The 24,557-nt window shown below is 39.4% G+C and overlaps 1 protein-coding gene across 2 annotated transcripts; it reads right to left on the bottom strand.

Moving 5' to 3' along the window:
- Positions 1-93: 93 nt before the first annotated feature.
- LOC120036700 (putative E3 ubiquitin-protein ligase UNKL) lies at positions 94-15,204 on the bottom strand. Of its 2 annotated transcripts, XM_038983088.1 has the most exons (16): positions 15,064-15,203; positions 14,029-14,238; positions 10,926-11,102; positions 9,830-9,963; positions 9,500-9,635; positions 9,285-9,402; positions 9,071-9,155; positions 8,833-8,975; positions 8,188-8,376; positions 7,589-7,642; positions 6,747-6,924; positions 6,552-6,641; positions 6,218-6,451; positions 5,528-5,721; positions 5,153-5,410; positions 94-4,975 (listed from the first exon to the last, which is right to left on the bottom strand). In XM_038983088.1, exons 1-16 carry the CDS (start codon positions 15,126-15,128, stop codon positions 4,820-4,822), a joined length of 2,421 nt encoding a protein of 806 aa, XP_038839016.1. In that variant the 5' UTR covers positions 15,129-15,203; the 3' UTR covers positions 94-4,819. The 2 variants fall into 2 exon arrangements, with proteins under 2 accessions (XP_038839016.1, XP_038839017.1); XM_038983089.1 differs by lacking the exon at positions 7,589-7,642 and having other exon boundaries at positions 15,064-15,204.
- Between the last annotated feature and the right edge of the window lie 9,353 nt (positions 15,205-24,557).

The raw sequence follows: 24,557 nt of genomic DNA, 5'->3' as shown, positions 1-24,557 counted from the left end.
ATTAATCGTTGGAGTTTAGTGAACTAGAAGTACATACCTTTATTACTACCTTGGGTTTTAAATCCATGAAACAAATACTCAACACGTTTAAAGATCAAAAATGGTTTTAATTCCCAAGATGATACAAATTGTGAATTCTGTAAACCATTGCATAATGTTGCAGTACAATTGAACAAGTTAATGATACTCTACAAGCAAAAGATTCAATACCTTCTACTTAATTTTTAGTAAAAAGCCAAATCAGGCCTTTCTTTGATTCCATAAAGAGGATCAACTTTAACACAGGGGAACTCCCATTGATAATTTCTATGGGGTAGTTGAATACTAATTCAATATACAATGTCCTATCTGTCCATACTTTGTAACAAAATAAGGGACATGTTTCTCATTCGTAATACAAATGTCTACTTCCATCGACATCAGCGTAAATACAGATATGAACTACAGTTCACAATTAAAAACCTGTTATCCTACAGTCATAACTGAAACCCTGAGAAAATAAAATGTATTCCCCCCTCCCCTTAATCATTACACTGATAAATACAGAGACCGGAAAACTGCATGTGTTTAAGTCTTACATTTATTTCATTGTATAGCAATTCACAAAACTAGATGCTACATCATAGCTAACGGATGAACTGCTCTCCATATTAGTCCAGTGACCTATTAAATATCTAATTTAGAACGGTACATTCAATATTTCAGGGTTTCTATGTTAAATGAACATTTTGAAATTAACTATTGGGAACAATTAAATGTTTTTACAAAAGTTATGCTTTTTTTTTTCTTTCATACTAAAATTGGAACAGCTTCATACATTTATGTATGTACAAGATTGCATAAAATCTTCAGGTTCCATGATCACAATATTTAATAAAACAAGGAAACAAACACTTCACAAGAATGCAAAATAGATTATGCTAATCCACTGCAGAGCATTGTTACATCTCAATTACATTTAAATGTACAAAACAATGAGTCCTACTTGGTGCTTTTCTTTAACAGTAATTGTCTGTTTTTTTTCTTGTGCCAATAAAGTTGAGTACAGAAGGAATCATATTTATTGGTGGTAGGTATTGTGGCATGTTATGACTGATATATGGCAAATACAGACAGATGAAGAAGCAGTATTCATCATTCTAAGGTTGCCCTAAGCCTCCCTTACGAAACATGCAGTCTGGTTCAAAACAGCCCTTCTCTGATCACTTACGAATGCAAGCTCTTTACACAGAATTCCTAACTTTTCAGAGCGACAAAGCAAATTTTACCATTCGAGAATCATTAAGTGATAATATCGAAAAAGCTAATCATCTGAGTGTTATCCACCACAGATTTTAATTGGGGAGATTATGGTACATACAATTCTCTAAAAGGCACTAGAATTTGGATTCTTTTTCAGTTTTACTGTAATATAACAATTTACCCTCAATGAAGCTACCCCTCATTAAGAGCTATACTCTTCAAATGCCAGTTAAAATATGACATTTTAACATCAAAAGGCACAGATTTATAAAAAAACTAAATTGGTCCATAGTAAAAGAACATTAGTTTAATATGGCCATAACATCGAATGATTTTAGAGCCATATTTATAAAATGAGCTCACATTTTTTCTTATTCAGTGTAAAAGGAAGATGTATACTTAGTATGCCACATTGAAGAGGGCTTAAGGACCAAGAACGAATGAGTGATAAGTTGCTCCTTAAACTTACTCACGTCTGTATCTGCCATTGATGCTGGTTTAAATAAATCAAGTTCTGCCATTTCACCCGTCAATGACTCACTCAAATATATAACCAATAAACAAATTATACACTATCGCCATCTTTCCAATGACTGCAGTAAATTGTGAATTAAAACAAAGAAAACACTAGTCAAACGAAAACAAAAGCACATTACAGTCAAAGTATACTCTATACTCCTGACAGCATACAAGTAGTGCACAACCATCAATATTTAAAACTGATTGAGATTTTAGCTGTAAAGTGAAAAGAAAAACACACTTCAAAATAGTACTCATCACAGGAAGTTGGTGGCACCTTAATTGGGGAGGACGGGCTCATGGTAATGGCTGGAGCGGAATCGGTGGAATGGTATCAAATACCATTCACTCCGTTCCAGACATTATTCTGAGCCGTCCTCCCCTCAGCAGCCTCCACTGGTACTCATCTATATGGCCACTTAAGAATATTAACATGTCACTAACTTCTGAAATTCCTTCACTGTAGACAACTGCCAATTAGAATTGTGTGTATGCTGCTAACCACAGTCATTTGTTTTACAAAAAAGGACAGTGATGCCATTAGTTTCTGTAAATGCACACCAAATCTACATTAGGTGTTATGTTTGGTTTGTTTCAAATTAGGTTTTTAACAATTTGCTTAAATTACTAAAATGAAAAGTTATAAAAAATAAAGGAAACATAATAGCAATAAAAGGTCTTTGGTAAAACTACAAATGGGCTTCAAGTCCATTAATTCCTATTGTCAGCAAAAGCAGTTGGCATAGTTCTTTCTGTCATTGAACCATTGAAGAGAATGTTATACTAATTGTACATTTCAATACATATTTTATAAGTAACTACAAGAACAAACTACAACACCACTTTGGTTCATTTGAGTCAAGTCCACATTAACTTAGTTGGCATCACAGGAAAAATTTTTAAAAACCCTGTGATATTAAAAATTGGGGTGAGCATTTACTGTAGCCCAGTAGCTTTATTAGGATTCTCCAACCAAATTTAATAATCGAGACATTCTATAGCAGTACATTGATTGGCCTGTAACAATGTATCGAAGATTCACAAAAGTACCCGAATGTGTGACTGACTAAAATGAAATTCAAAATCCAATGAGTCTTTGTTTAAGTGGTACTTTACTTGAACTATAACATTTTAGAAGTTATAAACTTGGTATACCAAATGTTAGACGCCATGACACGTCTCTGAATGTTAGGTAACAAGAGTCATTGTTATGACGCCATTTTGATTATATATAAAGTAAAATGTGTTACTGCTTAACTTGTGAGAAATTAGGCTACTGATGTCTGAAATCTGAACTGTGTATGCACAATAACATTCAAGAATCTAAATGCATTACAACTATATGTATACATCTTTCTCTCAGCAGCAACAAAGCTTGCAAAAGTGAAGTGATCGACTCTACAGTATGCTAGACTGGCAATACAAATATATCTGGCAGTGATCTAGATTTGTAGCTGGTTAACGTATGACGCGTATAAGACATGCAATAAAATAGTTTCACCTGCCATTTTAACTTGATAAACATGAGGGAACACAATACCTTTTTTATTTTAGGAGAAACATAAGTTTTGTTTTTCTCTGAGTTTCTGAATTACCATCCATGTAAATGTAAACAATTGTATTTCTCACTTTTTCGAACTAAGTTACAAATCGTGTACCTGGGAATATATAAGGTTCTTTCTACTGATCATACTAATTGCTGTAAATATTAAAGGACCAAGATATAGAGTGAGGAAAAATACATTTTGAACACAGTAGAAGGTCATTTCAATTAGATTAACCTAGCTAAGCACATTACACTGTCATATTTGAAAACACAACTTACAGGTTCAACACCAATGATGCATCTTACAAACACCAGTCTAAAATGTATAGCAGAGCCTGTTTTTATCTTGTTCACAAACAAGACCAGAGTTGTTTCCTTGCCTTGGTCATTTGAAATTATACTGAAGCCGCATCAAAAAAAAGCACCATTGCCTGTGTAGACAAGGAAAATATATTGTTTTATGTTTGTGAGCGTGAAGTCAGGACACAGACACTGACAAGATTTATATCTTCATACAACTATAATCTGAGGAAATACTTTGACATAGGATTGGGCAATACACATGATGCAAAGTAGCAAAATTAAGTAGACATATATGCAGAAACGTGTGCAGAGGCTTTGACTACCTGTGTCTGCTTTTACAACAATCCTCTAAGCATCGATGGTCATGGTTATCATCTAAGGCAAGGCACTTGAGACTAGAGTAGAGGCCAAGTATCAGATATGTTCTAGACATGTTTGAGAGCTAGTAGGAATCCTATCAAATTCACCATGTCAGACTTATGTACATCAAGACATGCTCCTCTAACAACTACATAATGAACAACTCAGTAATCACTAAAAGACACAGTAATTGATTTCCTAACTGCTTTAGCATAAATGTGCCTTACTGATATTACAGCTGCTGGTTATGCCTAAAATGCATTCAAAAGTGTGTACTTTTTTGATGGAAAGGTGTAAATTAAAGAATGAGAAGTAGAAACTATTGTTTAGTACTTTTCTATGAAAACTAACAAGATATATAGAACTATACCATGATTTAACAATAGGAAACATGAAATATTCTAGTATGTTTCACAGTACACACAAAAGCTCGATACATTAGCATATTAAGAAAAAACAGCTCAAAGCTCATTTCTAAAATACCCTTTAACAAATTCCCAGGTCAACAAAGTGCTTTACAAGAAATCAATCTTCACAAAGATGGTTGCAATACTAATAATAATGTTTGACTGATGTGTTTCAGTGATAAAGTCAAATTAGGCCCACTTGAATTATGGATGCCAAACCTTTTGGAAAATGTAAGTGATCCTTTACAATACAAAATAACATACTACATTTAAGTACTTGATTTATCAAACACCATTTGTGTAGTTCAAATTAAACTATTAATTGAATTACTATATGGAATACTGAAACACAAAATGCTATTTAGAAAATGTAAGCATACTATATGTATTAGTAGTTCTTCAAAGGGCAAATTCCTTAAGTAGTACCTTGAATAATTGTACATCACCACTTCAATATTTTTGTCTTACAGTATGGACATTCTGATTTACTAGGTGCACAGTTCTTACAAAGTACATAATGTTGGCAAGGCTGCAGGACTATGCAACGATCATGCGTTTGGCAAACTATACATTTCTTTGACTGAAGCTGATATATTACCTGTGTTGGGAAGAGAAGAGGTTGTATCAGAAACTACTCGCAACAGAATAACTCAATACAATGATTCCAAGCAAGATCTTTAAAAAAAAAACATGCTTCACTAGGCTAAATAGTCTGCCATAATGTATATCCTGATCACTATAAATAAGAATGTGCTTAGTATCTGGCCCGTCTTACCCCGTCTATAAGGTCTAGGTCAGTGCGCAGCTGGCTCTGGATGGAGTGGAGCTTTGGTAGAGGGAGCTGGTCCAGGTCTCCATAGCTTCTAAGCAGGGGTGTGCCAGGGGAGCGACACAGCACGTCAAAGTCCCCCTGGAGCTCCTTCAGCTTGCGCTCCGTGTCCTCTCGCGTCTGCTCTGCCAGCTGCCGCTCCGCCTCGGCTGACTTTGCTTGTTCTTTTGCATCATGGGAGTCTTTCTGCCAGGCCTCACATGCCTGGAACAGACAGACATGTAAAATATATAATTGGTTTAACAAGGGTCAGGATGTATTGCTTACGGAGGCAGTGCCTTTAGTTCATGTCATAGTTCTTGCATGGGACCAGTGGCTGACCTGCTTGACCTGGTGCCACGCGTCTTCCCATTGCTTGATCTTCCTCTTGGCCTCGTCCAGCTCCCTGAAGAGCCGGTTCAGGTCAGCGCTGCTGCTCACAGTGGTGGAGCCCAGGCTGCTGAACACTGGTGATGGGCTGGGAGAGAAGTTGCCACTCACAAAGTCCCATATGCTGCTAGCTCCCCCATTCAAACCTACAAGGCGTGATCAGGACAATTGTTTCATGTCAAAGCACCAAAAAAAAAGTGATGCATTTATAAAATTGTTGATGATGCCTCATAAGTAAAAGAATAATCAAATCATCAAATCAAATTTTATTTGTCACATACACATGGTTAGCAGATGTTAATGCGAGTGTAGCGAAATGCTTGTGCTTCTAGTTCCGACAATGCAGTAATAACCAACAAGTAATCTAACCTAACAATTCCACAACTACTACCTTATACACACAAGTGTAAAGGGATAAAGAATATGTACATAAAGATATATGAATGAGTGATGGTACAGAACAGCATAGGCAAGATGCAGTAGATGGTATAGAGTACAGTATATACATATGAGATGAGTAATGTAGGGTATGTAAACATTATATTAAGTGGCATTGTTTAAAGTGGCTTTGATTTGATTTGAATAATGCTCACTCTTGCATGTTTGTCAAGATTTCTAGTAATAATTATATTGTTAACTTACCCAGAGAGTTCTGAGAGGAGGTAGGTGTTCCTAGAAGGCCATGCTCAGGTTTGGTTAGCAGGCCCTGAGGCTGAGTCTGCTGTGGAGCCATTCCTGACAACAGGCACTGGGACAGGGACTGGGAGAGAGAGCTCAGAGGGGAGGCAGAGAGCGATGAGTTGGAATTCAATGAAGAAGACCGTGCAAGGGAGCCAGGAATGTTGACCGGAGCGGATCCTCCCAACATCCTTTGACCTAGAGGGCAACAGGAAGCATAAATCCATTTCACAATTTAAAAATGCAGAACAAACTGTTAAGTCAATTGTGTTCAATGTTTCAAACAAGGTTTGCTTACTTAAACCAAGACTGTTGTTTTCTTGCTCCTCAAACTCTTTATCAAGAGAGGCAACATTGATGTCACAAAAATTCAGGTCAAGAGCAGAACCTGAAAGAAAAGGCAAGTCGTTTTTTTATTAGGAAAATAAGTATTCCTTGTATGAAGAAATACATTCACCCCTCAAACAAGTTTGTACAATACAAGTATACTTACCTATAACTGACTCCACAGTATTGCTCCCAGGATAGAATGGGGTTGCTTTTGCATTCATTGTTGATAAGGTGGTGGGTGAGGAACTATCCGATCCAATACTGGAGGCCAGGCTAGATTCTATACTGGAGGTTATGCTGGATGCCAGAGGGTTCATCCCAGAGAATACACTATTGTGTGTCTGTAAAAGAGGCGTACATAGTAAGGCATTGTTTCATTAATAGTGTCAATTTGAGCAATACTTCACTACATTGGTGCTCGGTTAAAAAGACAAGCCACAGATACCGTGCCTGGTCATATGCTTTAGATGGGAGATCATGAATAGGCCTTTTTTATCAAGTCGATTGGAATGGATCCCAATGACTTTGAAATTATAACAGCAAAACCCCTTTGCCTCCACAGGAATACCTTTAAATAGAAAATGTTCTACATATCACTAGCAGTGTTTCCCCTATGTTTATTTTCAGCATAGGCGGCAAAGTTGCAGTTTTAAATCTAAGTTCCTGCAATTCTACACATTTTGCCATGGCTTATGCTATCAGTGACTCAAACATTAACATATCAATGGGGGTCCCATGCCATTTTTGGAATTTTAGACTCTCCCTGACTGTACAGTTTTTTATTTTTGGTGATTGTTAGTTCTCAAAGATGATCTTATTTAAAAAATATATATAGCTCCATTATCTTCTCTACATACTTTATATCTGGTTTTGTCATTTAAGTTTACACTTAAAATGACTCTCCATAAATCCTATTTTTTGGACTGGCGATAAATTAATATAGGGGAAACACGGTCACTAGCCTCTAGAAATACAAAGGCAATGGCAAATGCTTTAGAAATTCACCTGCTTGTCTTGGTCCATCATCTTTTGATCACTATGTCCCTTATAGTTCTTTATCTGAAAATAGACAGCACATTCACATGACCCAACACTTAAACCCAGCAATTGGCTGGGTCTTAGAAAGCCAACACCTTTCTTAAAAGTGAAGAAAATTCAGTTAATAAATCGGTCATCTGCAGCCCTATCAAAAGAGAGAAAATGTCTAATGTCATCACCACAACCCATTAAGACAGTCTAAAACTAAATAAGCAGACATTTGTTTTATAACTAATAGATAACATGAATACAAGTTCCATATCCAAACATAATGTCTAATCTAGGTTTATAAAATGTTAAGCACAACACTGAATTTGACCTGGAATGGGTAAACTATTATTTATTTTGCCTTGGTTGTTAATTTCAGTATTCACCAAGTCATCACAAATTTATAGAAAATGACATAACATAAAAAAAGTGACTGACAAATAATTGAATATAGAAATAAATCAAAATAATGGAAACTATGACCAAAGTGTGTATAGCAGTGGGTCAGGCCCTACACTAAGCTGAGTACAGGGGTCTTTCCATAAGGATGGGGAAAGAGAGCAGTCTTATTGTAGTACCTGATCCTCGCGTTCAAAGCCCGGCGCTTTGGGATAGTTAGACGTCAGAGATGACACACTTGACGTGGTGGACTCTGAACATAAGCTACCATTAGTTAAGCATTTGGACCTGCCGATGGGTCCGATTGGGGACAATGAACTGTTGCTTCCTGAGCTTGGCGTTACAGTCGGACTATTAGAATATGAAACCTGAGGGAGAGAAGTACACATGATCTTAATAGGGTTTTAGAGCCAGCCAAACAAACCCAGCTTTCCTAACGAGGCCAGAGAGCAGATGATAGCTGAAGATGTTTAGATGGGATATTGGCTTCAGAGAGAGAAAATGACACTGAATTGTTAAGGTTTGGTTTCTGTTGAATCCTACATTAATTTGAATGACGCTGTATATTTCTTGGTGCACTAGTACTACCAGAAACAAAATGATGTTACAGACTAGTGAAATACAAGGCAAGTACAGAAAACAGAAGAACGGAAACATAAAATGACAAGAATATACAAAACAAAGGTGGGACAAATAAGGAAAGTTAACAGCTTAAATATCTATTCAGGGTCTAATCTATAGACAGCATGTTTTTCATACAAACTGAGATGCCTTTGTAAGACAGTGGAGAGAAGCAGAGAGTGAGTAGTAATCAGATCACATACATTCCCCACTTGGCCGTTGTTGATGCTGCTGATGGAGTGTGCACTGCTGCCCCACTCGCTGACCGGACACTCTGAATACTGCTGAGAGCCCGACTGCATCGCTGTTAGCAATGAGTTCATGGTCTCTTCCGTGGAGGGAATTCCTGAAAAAGTACACAATCACAGACAGGAGGTTTTAACTTTGAAAAGTTGCCAACAAGCAAGACAGCGTTGACTTATTTTGAGGAGCTTCACTTACTTTCTACATGCGCAAACGCACAGAACGGCCCTCTAGGACAATAACCAGTTTGCCTCATGTCATTGCATTTGGTGGATTTGTAGATCTGAAGTGAGAAAGACAGGTTCTCTGCTCATAACTGTGTGGCATTTCCCCAAAACAAGGTTTGACAGATTCACCATTGCAAGAGACAAAATGTGCTAAGCGTTTATAAAGTCTCCAATGTCCTACTTACCTCTGGGTGGAACTGCTGTTCAGTGCGTGAGTGACAGTATTGACAGCTGTCTCCACTGTCACACTTCGATGGCTCACCCCACTCATCCCCATGTTTCACATTGGGACACGGAGTTGACCTGACACATCATTCAAGGGGTTAACTACATATTACAGAATTATTACACAGTTGTCAAAAGGCATTCTCTATGTCGTTAGACAGTCCTAATCTCCTACCTGTATTTGAACTTGCGTGGATTTCGTCTTCTGTCTCTACTATTGTGGTAGTGAGGGCAGGCATAGCCCTGTCTGCATAGTCGTGGAGGCTTGGTGCACTGCTCTGTTTTGTAGTTCGCTAAAACAAAATTGGTGTCTGGAAGGAAAGCACACAATGAGTATGTTGCATGCACACAATAAACGAGTATTGTGGATAGTCAGATTAATATAATCTCTTGATTTAAAACGTTTACATGCTTTTCAAGAACGAGTCCCCTAATAATCCTGTTTACATGGACATCTGAAATCAGGCTACCTGACAGGACTTTGATCAATGTGTCTGCTGCTCACCTTGCCACCGGGGGTCCTCTGTAAGAGTCTTCTCTATCATGGCTTGGCTGGCCAGTACTCCAGGCTGTAGATCAGGGATACCCTCTCCAGATCCCAACTGGCCATTCTGGAGGGCTTCCTGTGCCTGGATCTCTCTGTGCACATGAAGAAGATCAGTGAGAGAGCTACTACACAAAACAAAACAAAAGGAAGAGACAAATGTAGAATATTCAGGCAATGCCTTGCTCTTAGACTTGTTCTGCTCAACAGTTGCTAGGCAACGCTTGAGCGTGCCTCTGATACCACATTTACTGTTGTTTTTGTTGAATTATTTAAAGCTCCCATTCCTTAATGTGATGTCATTCATGGGACGTTGGACAGGGTATTGCTATTTTCTAGTGACAGGTATTTAAAATGTGAACACATGGTTCATAGTAAAATAGCAAATGTATGTTGTTGTTAAGCTTAAGTCCACTGCTTGCATTATACAGATATTGGCCTACTTTTTGTATCCATCTCTGAGATGTGGGGGGATATTACTTCAAATATACCACTGAATCTTTCATCCCATTAAAGAAATAACAATAATGTAACACTTTAATTGTTTGCACAGTAAATGGTACACAACAAAACCAACATCAACCCTGGCAATAAGTACACTATGACTGATGTCTATGAAGAGAAAATTGTGGTTTCATCTGCTCTTAGCCCCAGCCAATTTGAGAGGCATCAGGGAGACTAATTGAGCTAGGAAAATAGATGAACACGCTTCATTCTCCCACTGCCATGTAATGGGCATGTACTGGAGTGGATACAGACTATTATCACTTCAGCGGAGACAGCTAGACGTACCATGTTGAATCAAAGTAACACTAACAATGGTAGAGAAGGGGTTGACAGCCAGCTTCAAAAATATAGTCTACGGGTAAATTTAAGAATTTCATTAAAACTATGATATACGAATGAAATCAGTTGGTACATTTTGTCAGTGCATGGTCAGACCTTGCATGATTTATCGTTGTGTACTCAGCTAACTGGCTTAACAAGCCTATTCACATGTTTGTTGAAGGTATGACACCTTGAGAACAGAGTGGTTACTAAAGGCATGATAGATCACCTGATATCGTAGACAGGGGGGCGGAGATCATGTGGGCCATGGGCAAAGGCGCAGTGTAGGCCGTTCTTCACGCAGTGCCCGCGGGCATCAGTTTCATGGATACAGGTACCAGTCTTGTAATAGCGAAGATGGTACTTGCGCTCTGTGTCACCAGTGGTCCGGTGCAAGTAAGGACAGCTAGACAGGAAAGGAAGCGATGATTAGACAAATGCAGACTTCCTCATGAAAATGATCAGGATTTGGATGTGACAGAGATACAATCTGCATAAAAATCAGTCTCTATCCTATGTTTCTAGAATTCTATGCTGTGCTTATCCTAAGAAGTCATCCCACAGATTTTAATTGAAAAGAAACAGACCAAGGCTAAAGGAATGAGTTACAGAGCATAATGAGAGATATCTGTCTTCCTCCCTGTATTAGTGGCAACCGTTCTTCTTGGTGCTTAATATGCACATCAGACAAACAAAAATGTAGCCAATGCCCACAGTGGGAGTCAGAGGAATGCAACGTCTTTTATAGATACAGCACTCTCACAGGCTTTGATGTATGGTGAGGAATTGAACAGAAATAATAGCACCATCGCTATGAATGTGCTCAAATTCACATTGAAAACCAATCATTTCCTCAAATACAGCAAAAAGCTTCTTACTCAGCAACAGTAACCATGGCAACGGATGTGATGTCACGAGAGGAGAGTAGCCACTGGGATAATGAGGAATAGAGAGTGCAAGTGCTCGCTCTAAGGCAGAGTTCAAATAATGTATAGAACTCCAAATACACTGATATAGGAAACTGGAACTCAACCTCTCAATGATAAACCACTATAAAGTACTCAGTATGCTACACATTTGCCACAAATACTTTTAACATCGCATCTACCTCTAGATATCACTAAACTGTGGATCTGACCAAAGCACGTTAACCAGACCTGTGCCATTGATGATTGTCATTGAACTAGTGAGTGAGACGTCTCAAGTTACTCAATTTCTTTATGGTGCTCTGACACAAATAGGCCCAAATTATAGGAGTGGCTTGAATATCATGTTTCAGAGCTGTTCTTCATAGTGTTGAACAGCATCTTTCTCAAGATATAATCTAGAACATCTATCCTGTCTTATTAAATAGGCTAGGTTATTAGCTGTATAGCCTGCTTCCTTTCAGTAAACCTTTAATTCTGTTAATTTTGTAGGGAGACTTCCCAACCAACACATTGGGTGGCAGGTAGCCTAGTGGTTAGAGCATTGGACTAGTAACTGAAAGTTTGCAAGATCGAATCCCCGAGCCGAGAAGGTAAAAATCTGTCGTTCTGCCCCTGAACAAGGCAGTTAACCCACTGTTCCTAGGCCGTCATTGAAAATAAGAATTTGACTTGCCTAGTTAAATAAAAGGTAAAAAAAATAAAAATATTAACATTTCCATTTTAACTTATAGAGCTGCCAGTAAGTATACTAACAAGTACATCTGCTCCAGTAGGCCAAGTATGGGCATTTTGTAATATTACTCAGGACAGGTTAGTAGGGCTGGGAAATGCCTGGGACTTCACAATACTTAAGTGCTGATACGATAAGTATTGCGATTGGCTCCCTACTGAAAAAGAAGATAGCTTGTTCTCTATGAAGGAAAAATACTGGAGATTTGGTGTAGATACCGGCAACTATAGCAGAAATAATATGATATTGTGAATACGATATATCATCAAAAATAATATTCTGATATGTAAGTTCCCCCTTCACTACAGGGTAGCATTCTGTTTTTTATTTTTTTACAATAACCCTGTGACTTTGTTACACCTGGGAACTGAATACGGTAGCTTTTATTTTAGGTAGATGAACTGATAATTTATGAATTTAATTCATCCTTCCTTTGGTGTCTATCCGCACCACCACAAGCCTTCTCATATGTAATCTCAAGTGACAAACTGTATCCGCCCAACTTGACTTGCTATATCATGTTACAAATATTTTAGGCTACATCTATTACCATTTGTTTATGCTATCATTATCATGATTGTGTCTTTACAAATGTGTAGGCTCATAAGGCCTATTCTTTGTTACTTTCATTTTCAGTAGATTGATGTCACACCAGTAACGAAAACTACAGTTCTAAGAATGAGCTGAAGTGGCATACCCCAAACATTCAAAATATGTTCCTCTGATTTTGTTAATCAAGTAAAATTAGCTGATGCTTTGAGGGTTGGACCTAAAAATGCTGCAGTAGCCATTAAATAATAGAGCAAAAATATATCAATACTTACATACTCCGTTTCTACCCCTCAATACTTCTCTATGAATTACCATAAAAGAGTAGTTATGCTTGAATTAGGAAATCCCTCTTGTATTGTACTTGCATGAAACCACACGGAAACGTATCAATTCATGCTTCTTAGGTTTCAATGAACATAACGATACAGTGCAAGTGGTAAAAACCAGACACGTCCATGTATAATTACTTTTGACAACATTAAGGATACAAATACAAAGCAGGAACTCGTTCAAAGCGACCTCATTTTCAACGGACTCATGAACAATAAACATTGCTTGCTCGACCAATGGGAGAAGGCTATGTGCAAAGGCGGTTCAATCACGAGCAAGAAAACAGGGGGTGTGTTCATCGTTTCCTTGCAAGCTGGAGGAAGAAGCTCAACCCCACTCTGCAGCTCAAAACAGACGTGTCCAGCGAGAATTACAAAAAAAAACATCCATGAAATGACAATGAATGTGGTTGAATCATTCAGTTGGTTCCGCATTATTGAGAACGTCTGTCGTCCCACTCCGGGGCCATGCGGATCGACATTAGCTCGAACAATAGACAAGTCAACAACACCATGTGCAAGCTGGGTCATAACCGAGCTGAATTCTGTGCAACGAGGATCATTCACTTCAGGAATTCGCATGAATCTGACTTCCTACTGAAACAATGCAGCATCCATAAAATATTAGCAACACTGTTATAAGTGTGCTCACTAAACTGGCAACCTGCACAAATTGAGTTAATTCTCAACCGGAATGAACAACAGCCACAACATTGATAAGCATGATACAGTAGCAACAATCTAACCAGAACATATTAATTCACAGAAAAAAAAATGTGGCTTCACACTTACTCCTCTCCATCTGGGCAAATGCCCGCAGTCTCGTCATATTTTGTGCAATAAACGTCAGGGCTGTAGTTAAAAGTTCCATCTCTTCTTCTAATCGGTCGTCTTCGCCTCTGGTTGAGGAAATGCCAATGAAAACATGTAAAGGGTCTATGTTGTGTGCACTTGTGCTGCAAGAAGAGAGGGCACTGTTCGGTCCTAAACTCCTTCAAATATCTGAAAAATGGAAAGACAAAGGCGGTGTTAATGAAAAATACTTTTTTACACGATGTCAGGTGGTATCGGAGTTCAAAACTCAGGGGGAATATCACATCTAACTTTGATATAAATATTAAAGCTTCGCTATTTGAAATTTAAAGTAAACAATATCTATGCTAAAGGTAAGGAGATAAACGTTTACACCATCTACAACTAATATTTGATTGGCACTAGCTAGCTATGTAGCTGAATTTTACAATCCCTCGAACTGATAAAACTACTTGGTAGTGATAGCTAATAGTTATCTACTTTGACCATTCACATACAATCCACGCAAGATTTTCGACGTTGCATTCTATCAAACAACCAGAACGTACGTCAAAACACATGCGTAGACAGACAGCAAATAAGGCCGAGGTGGAAAGAGGAAAAGGATAACACTGCTGGCTGGTACACCATTCAACTTCGCTAACGTTACCCAGTCCACGCTAGCACGCTGACTGGCTAGCTAACGTTAACCACCAACCAAGTTCCTGCGAATTCCGCTTTTTAATGTTACGCCTCTTTTTTATGTGGAACATTTTCACGGTCACACAATACAATTATACACATGTATTTGTTAAAATTCAGTTACTGTATCAATTTGAATATGTAGCTAGCAAGTTAGCGCTAGGCTAGCTGCGTGCATTGGGAAGAATTTACAAAAGGAAAAGCACCATGTTTTACTGCACTACCAGTGAAGAAATATCAAGCAGTCCAACTATAAAACAATATTCTGTACATAAAATAAGCACGGTATTTTAACGAATACGTCTTTGTCTATTTAACGTTTGCTTTACTTACGTATAGTGGGTTGGTTTCTCGGTTTGAGGAGAACCGTTCGCCGCCGTTTTCGAAACCGACGGCATTTTCAGTCAAAACAATGAAACGCGCCTGCGCGAACTGTCCCGTTTCGTTCCATTTGCGTATGGAGTGAGATTTGTTTCTTTATTCTGTAAATGTGTCTACCGATCCGTGCGTATATTCAACATAACTCACAAATAAAACTTTGATGTGTGAATATATTAAAATAAAACTATAGTCCAGAAATATGTTCAAATATATATATACATTTCACAAATTAAACCATAATCTCTGAATCTGTATAAATATTTCACAAATATGAACCATAAATCAAGAAATAAATATGATCTGTAAATATATTCAACATAGCTCACAAATAAAACTACAATTTGAACAAATGTACAAAGATTTGTGTGCAAATATTCAGAAATCACTAACATTTACAACTGTGGAAAGTGTATTTGCACATTCAAAAAGTGCATGTGGATCTGTAAAAATAGCAATAGTACAAAGTTACATAACAAGCAAAGCGCACTGTGCACATCCTCGAATCACATCAAAAATATGCTGACCAAAATCATCATCAGCAACACCATCAACCTCACCATCACATTACCATCATCATCCCCATGTTATGATGACCAAGGACAATGATACCAGTTCCTGTTCACAGACTTGCCTGCCCTCCTCCACCCTGTATTCAAAGGGCAATGGCCATTAGGGGTAAAGGAGTGTTAGTACAGGTTGGTCTTGACAGCTGATTCAAATAATCAATTTGACCAATTGCCCTGAATCAGCTGTGTAGTCATGCTAGGACAAAACCCCCAAAAGTCCACCCCTTTGGGTCCCCAGGACCGTTTTTGGGAAACGCTGCTGTGGGTCCTTGGGCGAGTCAGCTGTCAGATCAAACAACTAAGGAAAGGTCTGAAATAAATGGGAGATTGATTAGTGGGGAGTTGCAGTAGGGTCCAAAAGCAGCTGGTCAAGCGTTATTGTCAGGTTAATCATTTTTACAACTTTGCCTTTTATTGAACAGGCAACATTGCCCAGCCCCTCAACGATGCAACACAATACTGAGATGTATTGACAGTACTCAGACACAGAATGCATGTATTGACTAGGAAACAACATATTAATACATTTATCTAAGGATGCACAACAAATGACTTGGCTAGCTTGCAAGCCTAAACGGAGCAGAAAACAGTAGCTGAATTTCTAACATTTCTAATCAGATAATGTTACAATTTCTTAAAACCTCCACACCAGTCGGGAACGAGTGATTTGTCCTGCCAAAGCATCAATTGCCCTGTTAAGTCCCTGAAAGACAGATTGAAAAAGATGATTTGCAACATTTCAATTTAGCTTGCTAGTCAGATCACCAACTCAGTCCAACTCAAATCTGAGTAGTTCTTCATAATTGACACATTCCTGAATTAACAATTAACTATTAAGCAGTGTTGTAAAGTACTATTTAAGTAGTGTTTTGGGGTATCTGTACTTGACAAGTTTTACTTCACTACATTCCTAAAGAAAATAATGTACTTTTTACTCCATACATTTTCCCTGACACCCAAAAGTACTCGTTACATTTTGAATGCTTAGCAACACAGAAAAATGGTCCAATTCACACACTTATCAAGAGAACATCCCTGGTCATCTCTACCGCCTCTGATCTGATGGACTCACTAAACACAAATGCTTCATTTGTAAATTATGTATGAGTGTTGGAGTATACCTCTGGCTTTCCGTAAATAAAATTTAAAAAATGGTGCCGTTTATTAATAGAAGGAATTTGAAATGATTTTTTACTTTTGATACATAAGTATATTTTTGCAATTACATTTACTTTTGATACTTAAGTATATTTAAAACCAAAAACTTTTGACTTTTACTCAAGTAGTATTGTACTGGATGACTTTTACTTGACTCATTTTCTATTAAGGTATCTTTACTTTTAATCAAGTATGACAATTGGGTACTTTATCAACCACTGCTAACGTTAGTAAGTTTAACTTAGGTGGTTTGTCTGAACAGGTGACGAGTTCGCCTGCTAGCTATCGGTACACACACTCGGCATTGCATGCACCCAATGGTCAAATGTAATATTCGTACGAAAGTCATTTGTTAAACATTTTAACATAATTTGTTGAATAAATAAACGTTATACTCACATTTCATGAAGCTGTTCTTTCTTCTAGCTAAGGACAAGAAGTACACAGTCGTGATGTAATTTCGTCACGTGGCATAAAGATTATCCCAATGAATGGAGATAACCGACTCTCATCTGAAGCTACATTTGTGGATTGCAGTACATGGACGGGTGGGGGAAAAATGGGGGAAAAAATCTCAAAATTCTGTAAACACAGAATACAGATCCACAAGCACTTTTTGAATGTGCAAATGCACATTCCACAGTTTTAAATGTTAGGGATTTCTGAACATTTGCTCACAAATCGTTCTACATTTGTTCAAATTATAGTTTTATGTGTGATCTATGTTGAATATATTTACAGATCATATATGTATTTTTATAAACTGGGTGATTCCAGCCCTGAATGCTGATTGGCTGACAGACGTGGTATATCAGACCGTATACCACGTGTATGACAAAACATTTATTTTTACTGCTCTAATTACGTTGATAACCAGTTTATAATAGCAATAAGGCACCTCACTCCGCGATGCGTCGTGCATAAGAACAGCCCTTAGCCGTGGCATATTGGCCATATACCACAACCCCTCGTGCCTTATTGCTTAAGTGACATATGGTCAATATTTGTGAAATATTTTTACATATTTACAGGTCATGGTTTAATTGTGAGTTACACCGTAAAACTTTTCCCTGTAAATTTACAGCATTATACTACCACCAGAGTTGCAAGCTTAATACTGTAATTTTGTTTACAGCAGAGATGCTGTAATATATTTTACAGTACTATTTTCCTTATTGTAAAACATATTACAGCATCCCTGCTGTAAATTTAGAGGAATGCTGTAATGTTTTACAGTAAGGAAAATACTACTGTGAAATATTTTACATAATCTCTGCTGCAAAGCATAATTACCGTATTACGCTTGCAATTCTGGTGCCATGATACTGCTGTAAATGTACACTGAAATTCTCTCTGAAATCTAAATGTAAGAAAAACAATACATTTGAAGATAAAATAAATGTATTCAAAGTGGTAAAAACATAAAAAACGAATTAAACAACAGAATTGACAATATAAGTAACAACAGTTAACCAAATAAGAACATAATTTCAACACTAATTTAATGGGGAGAGAGCGACAAAGAGAGGGAGTTAAAATTGGGATTGATCATAGATCTAGGATCAGGGGCAACTCTATTTGGGTTAAGGGGGTTCAGAGGCGGTGAAACACAATAGGACAGTTTGGGAAGGAGAGCATCCAGAACAGAGAAGTCAGTGCAGTATCAGGTGCTCCTCATGGGGCTCCCTAGCAATCCTACTCAGTTCTATTTGTCAGCTCTTCTCAAACCCTAGGTCAAGCATAGAGCAAGAAACAATAGAATGAGACAGAGAGCACCAGAGCTGTTACTCTGTGGGTAAAAACACAGGTGACAAGGGACATATCAAGCTGGTATCGCGTGTGTGTGTGTGTGTGTGTGTGTGTGTGTGTGTGTGTGTGTGTGTGTGTGTGTGTGTGTGTGTGTGTGTGTGTGTGTGTGTGTGTGTGTGTGTGTGTGTGTGTACTTACCTCACTAGAGGTCTTCATTCAGAACAGCTGAATTCCTCTGGGCCACCTTGTCATGCACTTTGTCCCATCTTTAGGGTTCATCATCTTGGGTTGATTCGAACCAGGAATCTGTACAGACATACGGTATATCCAATATAACTTCTGAAATCAATTGAGGCATTGAACAAATACAAAATAAGACAGCTAGATAAACCTACTTAAAATCATAGCTAACGAATAAGATATTGCTACAGCCTACACAATACTACAGATTATTTTACCAGACACACAACATTTTCCTTTCTTTTGGTGCCACCAAACATTTGCATACTACTAGTAAACTGAACAGGTTTAGCTAATACTGTAACATTATGGAACAATGTTGTTTAAATTAAACCAAGCGGGGAGAGGCTATACGGACACTCCTGGCCTGCAAAACAATGACTTACTGCATGTTGAGCAGCTGAGAGCCGAGTGATCAAATCAAATTGTATTTGTCAAATGCGGGTGTAGACCTTACAGTGAAATGCTTACTTCCAATCCCTTAACCAAAAATGCAGTTTTAAGAAAAATAAGTGTTAAGTAAAAAATAGATAAGTAAAACATTTAAAATAAAAGTAACAAATAATTCAACAGCAGCAGTAAAATAACAATAGCAAGGCTATATACAGTTGGTACCGGTACAGAGTCAATGTGCGGGGGCACCGGTTAGTCGAGGTAATTGAGGTAATGTGTACATGTACGTAGAGTTAAAGTGACTATGCATAGATAATAAACAGAGAGTAGCAGCAGTGTAAAAGAGGGGGGGGCAATGCAAATAGTCTGGGTAGCCCTTTGATTAGCTGTTCAGGAGTCTTATGGCTTGGGGGTAGAAGGTGTTAAGAAGCATTTTGGACCTAGGCTTGGCGCTCTGGTACTGCTTGCCGTGCGGTAGCAGAGAGAACAGTCTATGACCAGGGTGGCTGGAGTCGTTGCCAATTTTTAGGGCCTTCCACTGACACCGCCTGGTATAGAGGTCCTGGATGGCAGGAAGCTTGGCCCCAGTGATGTACTGGGCCATATGCACTACCCTCTGTGGTGCCTTGCGGTCGGAGGCCGAGCAGTTGCCATATCAGGCAGTGATGCAGCCAGTCAGGATGCTCTTTTCAGTCTCCTGAGGGGGAATAGACGTTATCTTAGTGTGTTTGGACCATGATAGTTTGTTGGTGATGTGGACACCAAGGAACTTGAAGCTCTCAACCTGCTCCACTACAGTCCCGTTGATGAGAATGAGGACGTGCTCGGTCCTCCTTTTCCTGTAGTCCACACTCATCTCCTTTGTCTTGATCACGTTGAGGGAGAGGTTGTTATCCTGGCACCACACTGCCAGGTCTCTGACCTCCTCCCTATAGGCTGTCTCATCGTTGTCGGTGATTAGGCCTACCACTGTTGTGTCGTCGGCAAACTTAATGATGGTGTTGGAGTCTTGCTTGGCCATGCAGTCATGGGTGAACAGGGAGTACAGGAGAGGACTGAGCATGCACCCCTGATGAGCTCCCGTGTTGAGGATCAGCATGGCAGATGTGTTGTTACCTACCCTTACCACCTGGAGGCGGCCCGTCAGGAAATCCAGGATCCAGTTGCAGAGGGAGGTGTTTAGTCCAAGGGTCCTTTGCTTAGTGATGAGCTTTGAGGGCACTATGGTGTTGAATGCTGAGCTGTAGTCAATGAATAGCATTCTCACATAGGTGTTCCTTTTGCGCAGGTGGGAAAGGGCAGTGTGGAGTGCAATAGAGATTGCATCATCTGTGAATCTGTTGGGGAGGTATGCAAATTGGAGTGGGTGAATTTCAAAGCACTTCATGGCTACAGACGTGAGTGCTACGGGTCAGTAGTCATTTAGGCAGGTTACCTTGGTGTTCTTGGGCACAGGGACTATGGTGGTCTGCTGGACAGGGTGAAAATGTCAGTGAAGACACTTGTCAGTTGGTCAGCGCATGCTCGGAGTACACATCCTGGTAATCCATCTGGCCCCGCAGCCTTGTGTATGTTGACCTGTTTAAAGGTCTTGCTCACATCGGCTACGGAGAGCATGATAACACAGTCGTCCGTAACAGCTGATGCTCTCATGCATGCCTCAGTGTTGCTTGCCTCGAAGCGAGCATAGAAGTGATTTAGCTCGTCTGGTAGGCTTGTGTCACTGGGCAGCTCGCGGCTGTGCTTCCCATTATAGTCTGTAATAGTTTGCAAGCCCTGCCACATAAGACGAGCGTCGAAGCCGGTGTAGTGTGATTCAATCTTAGCCCTGTATTGACGCTTTGCTTGTTTGATGGTTCGTCGCAGGGCATAGCAGGATTTCTTGTAAGCTTCCGGGTTAGTGTCCCGCACCTTGAAAGCGGCAGCTCTACCCTTTAGCTCAGTGCGAATGTTGCCTGTAATCCATGGCTTCTGGTTGGGGTATGTACGTACAGTCACTGTGGGGACGACGTCCTCGATGCACTTATTGATAAAGCCAGTGACTGATGTGGGGTACTCCTCAATACCATCGGAAGAATCCCGGAACATGTTCCAGTCTGTGATAGCAAAACAGTCCTGTAGTTTAGCATCTGCTTCATCTGACCACTTTTTTATAGACCGAGTCACTGGTGCTCCTGCTTTAATTTTTGCTTGTAAGCAGGAATCCGGAGGATAGAATTGATTCGGATTTACCAAATGGAGGGTGAGGGAGAGCTTTGTACGCGTGTCTGTGTGTGGAGTACAGGTGATCTAGATTAGTTTTTCCTCTGGTTGCACATTTAACATGTTGATAGAAATTTGGTAGAACTGATTTAAGTTTCCCTGCATTAAAGTCTCCGGCCACTAGGAGCGCCGCCTCTGGGTGAGTGGTTTCCTGTTTGCTTATTTCCTTATACAGCTGACTGAGTGCGGTCTTAGTGCCAGCATCTGTCTGTGGTGCTTAGTGACTTCGTTCTACTATTGCACTGGGGTCGCTGTTGGGTACATTTCAGGGATGAATGTAGCACATGGGGATGTGTGAAACTTACTCCTCAACCTGAAGTGTCCCCACTTGTGCCACCAAATAGCTAGGGCCGGATTTATGATCTCAGATAAGGCATCCGAGCGAGCGAAACATCCCCCCTCTGTCTCCGTATGTGTAGACCATGTATCTGATGATGTCTGGACAGAAGGAGTATGGCATGTCATACTGTTTCTGGGCAGACAGCTTCAGATACATGGGCTACATATAGTAAGACAGAGCAGCGCTGTTTCGCTCACTAGTTTCAGCAGAGAGGAAGAGGCGAGGTGAGAGGGCTCACTGTCGCCAAAATCTGTCCTGAATAAGCCCAATGCGGTTCAATGGGCATAATATGCAGATCTAAACTTGTCGCCTGCATTCCCTTAGTTTTTGAGGGGGACTGAGTTGCACGGCCTGCTGCTGGCCTTTCACTCCACCACTCCATAGCCCCAAATGCAATACACTGTATATGGAATACTGGGGTGGAAAATACTCAGTAGGGTCTCTACTAACCAAATGTTTACTTTTTGAGGGGGACTGTGTCGCACGAGTTGCTGCTGGCTTTTTACTCTGGCCCCATAGCTCCAAATGCAATACACTGTATGGAATGCATATTGGGTTGCACAGTGAACAGAATTCCCCTCCTGGACATTATGAGCATTACATTAGCACATTTTTATTTGAGAGAAATGGTGTTCTAAATAACCGTTGTCAGTCAGTTCTCTGCTCTTCCTGCTCCCATCCTCTAGCTGACCTGAATGATAACCTGTCAACTACTAGTGAATCTGTGTTTTAATTTCAACAAGTTACTACTGTACCTGTGATGTGCTGAAGGCCTTGCTTAAGACTGAAGTTAAAACATCCATGCGGGGTTGATATGCTTGACCCGTTTTTACTGCAGCTCTCTGCCCCCTTGATTGTGGAATCATTAACCCAGATTTTTTTATTTGACGATCATATCTGGTGCTATCACAAGGGTTTAGAAGGCGGCCCATGTGCTCCCTTTCCACAAAGGTGGTGACCCTTGTGCCCTAAATAATGATTGCCCTATTTCTAAACTTTCTTACCTAGCAAAAGTATTAGAATCATTTGTATTTGTATTTATTATGGCAGTAATATACATTATAATACAATTTCTAAACATTAAAATACATTTTACCAAAGATTTCACAATACATTGTGTGCCTTCTGGCCCCTACTCTACTACAACAAACAATCCAAGTGTACATGTGTGTATAGTGTGTATGTTATGTGTTCGTATGTGTGTTTGTACCTGTATGTGATTCTTCAGTCCTCATTGTTTTTTTAATCTGATTTTACTGCTTGAGTAAAAAAACAAGTAGTGAGCAGCGCTTTATTATTGACAGACCTCTCCCCATCTTAGCTACTGTTGCATCAATATGTTTTGACCACAAGTTTACAATCCAGGGTTACTCCAAGCAGTTTAGTCTCCTCGACTTGCTCAATTTCCACATTATTCATTGCAAGATTTAGTTGAGGTTGAGGGTTTAGTGAATGATTCGTCCCAAATACAATGCTTTTAGTTTTTGAAATGTTTAGGACTAGCTTATTACTTGCCACCCATTCTGAAACTGACTGCAGCTCTTTAAGTATTGCAGTGATTTCACTTGCTGACGTGTATAGTGTTGAGTCATCCGCATATATGAAGACACAGGCTTTACTCAGCCAGTGGCAGGGCATTAGTAAAGATTAAGGGGCCTAGACAGCTGCCCTGGGGAATGTCTGATTCTACTTAGATTTTGTTGGAGGCTACTATTAAAGGACACCCCCCTCTCTCACCCTCCTAACTCTCAACTAAGAACTTTCTTATCTAAGAAATGTATTGTAAATATTCATCAATCTGGCTTTAGACCTGGTCATAGGCCTGGATCAGGCTGTGTGTAATTGGTTTAAAAACTACCTGACACACAGGAATACCAGACACATCAGGAATACCAGACACATTTACAAATATTCCCATATACTCGATGGTCGATATTCACGCCATAAGAAGTCATTCCCCTCGATCACACCCACAAATTGGGGGAAACAAACATTCTTTCCCGTTGACCCCCATGTAAAAAATGTCATTTTCTGTTCAACAGAAATAACAAAACATGCCGAAAAGATGCTGTGTTGTTGTACATGTAACTTGTCAAAAATCACGACCTACAGTTCACAATGCTCCCATGTAGGGAAATAGATCCTGCGAGAAGAGCGCTGTGGCTTCAGGCTATTCAGTGTGGGAGAGTGGGAAAATGTGAGAACTCAGTGTCCAAGTAGTCTACACGTAGCTATGTGTGTGGAACACATTTAATCACAGGTAAAGCATTTAACTCGTTTCATATAGTCAGTTTGTTTGGGTTAGTTGGTCTTGGCTAGCTTAATGTTCTGGTCTGTAGCAAAAAGGTGGTGTTTTTGTTGTGAGACAATGGGGTAACCACGGGTCATTTTCCCCCAAAGCGGGTGGGGCCGCGACATTCTATCTAATACCGACTGGGAGTATACTGTAGGTACAGTTTAAAACATTCCCACCCCTATCGGATAACTCAAACTCCTGATGTTAAAGTTTAAACCCTGAGGTAAACACTAATGCTTAGGCACTATTTAAAAGCTTATTCAGTTCAGAAGCTCTTGCCTTCCAAAGAATGCTTTCCTACCAAAAAATCATTAAAGAACACTTTCATTCGAAAAGCGGTTCTTAGGATTAAAAAGGTTCTAGGTAGAACCTTTTGCCTTATAATGAACCCTTGTCTTCCAAAAAGGGTTCTTCAGATGTAAATGGTTCTTGGTGCAACCCT

This window comes from Salvelinus namaycush, chromosome 3 (genome assembly GCF_016432855.1).
Source record: "Salvelinus namaycush isolate Seneca chromosome 3, SaNama_1.0, whole genome shotgun sequence".
Lineage (NCBI taxonomy): Eukaryota > Metazoa > Chordata > Actinopteri > Salmoniformes > Salmonidae > Salvelinus > Salvelinus namaycush.
The sequence above is the reverse complement of the archived record's forward strand: the minus strand, read 5'-3'. Positions and strand labels throughout refer to the sequence as shown.

What these genes read in the sequence shown, in the direction of transcription:
- LOC120036700 (XM_038983088.1), bottom strand. Translation starts at nt 15,128, where the DNA reads ATGCCGTCGGTTTCGAAAACGGCGGCGAACGGTTCTCCTCAAACCGAG. An exon ending in AACAGCAGTTCCACCCAGAG is followed by an intron (nt 9,156 to 9,284) that starts GTAAGTAGGACA and finishes TTCTCACTTCAG; the next exon opens with ATCTACAAATCCACCAAATG. An exon ending in AAACAACAGTCTTGGTTTAA is followed by an intron (nt 6,452 to 6,551) that starts GTAAGCAAACCT and finishes GTTGCCCTCTAG; the next exon opens with GTCAAAGGATGTTGGGAGGA.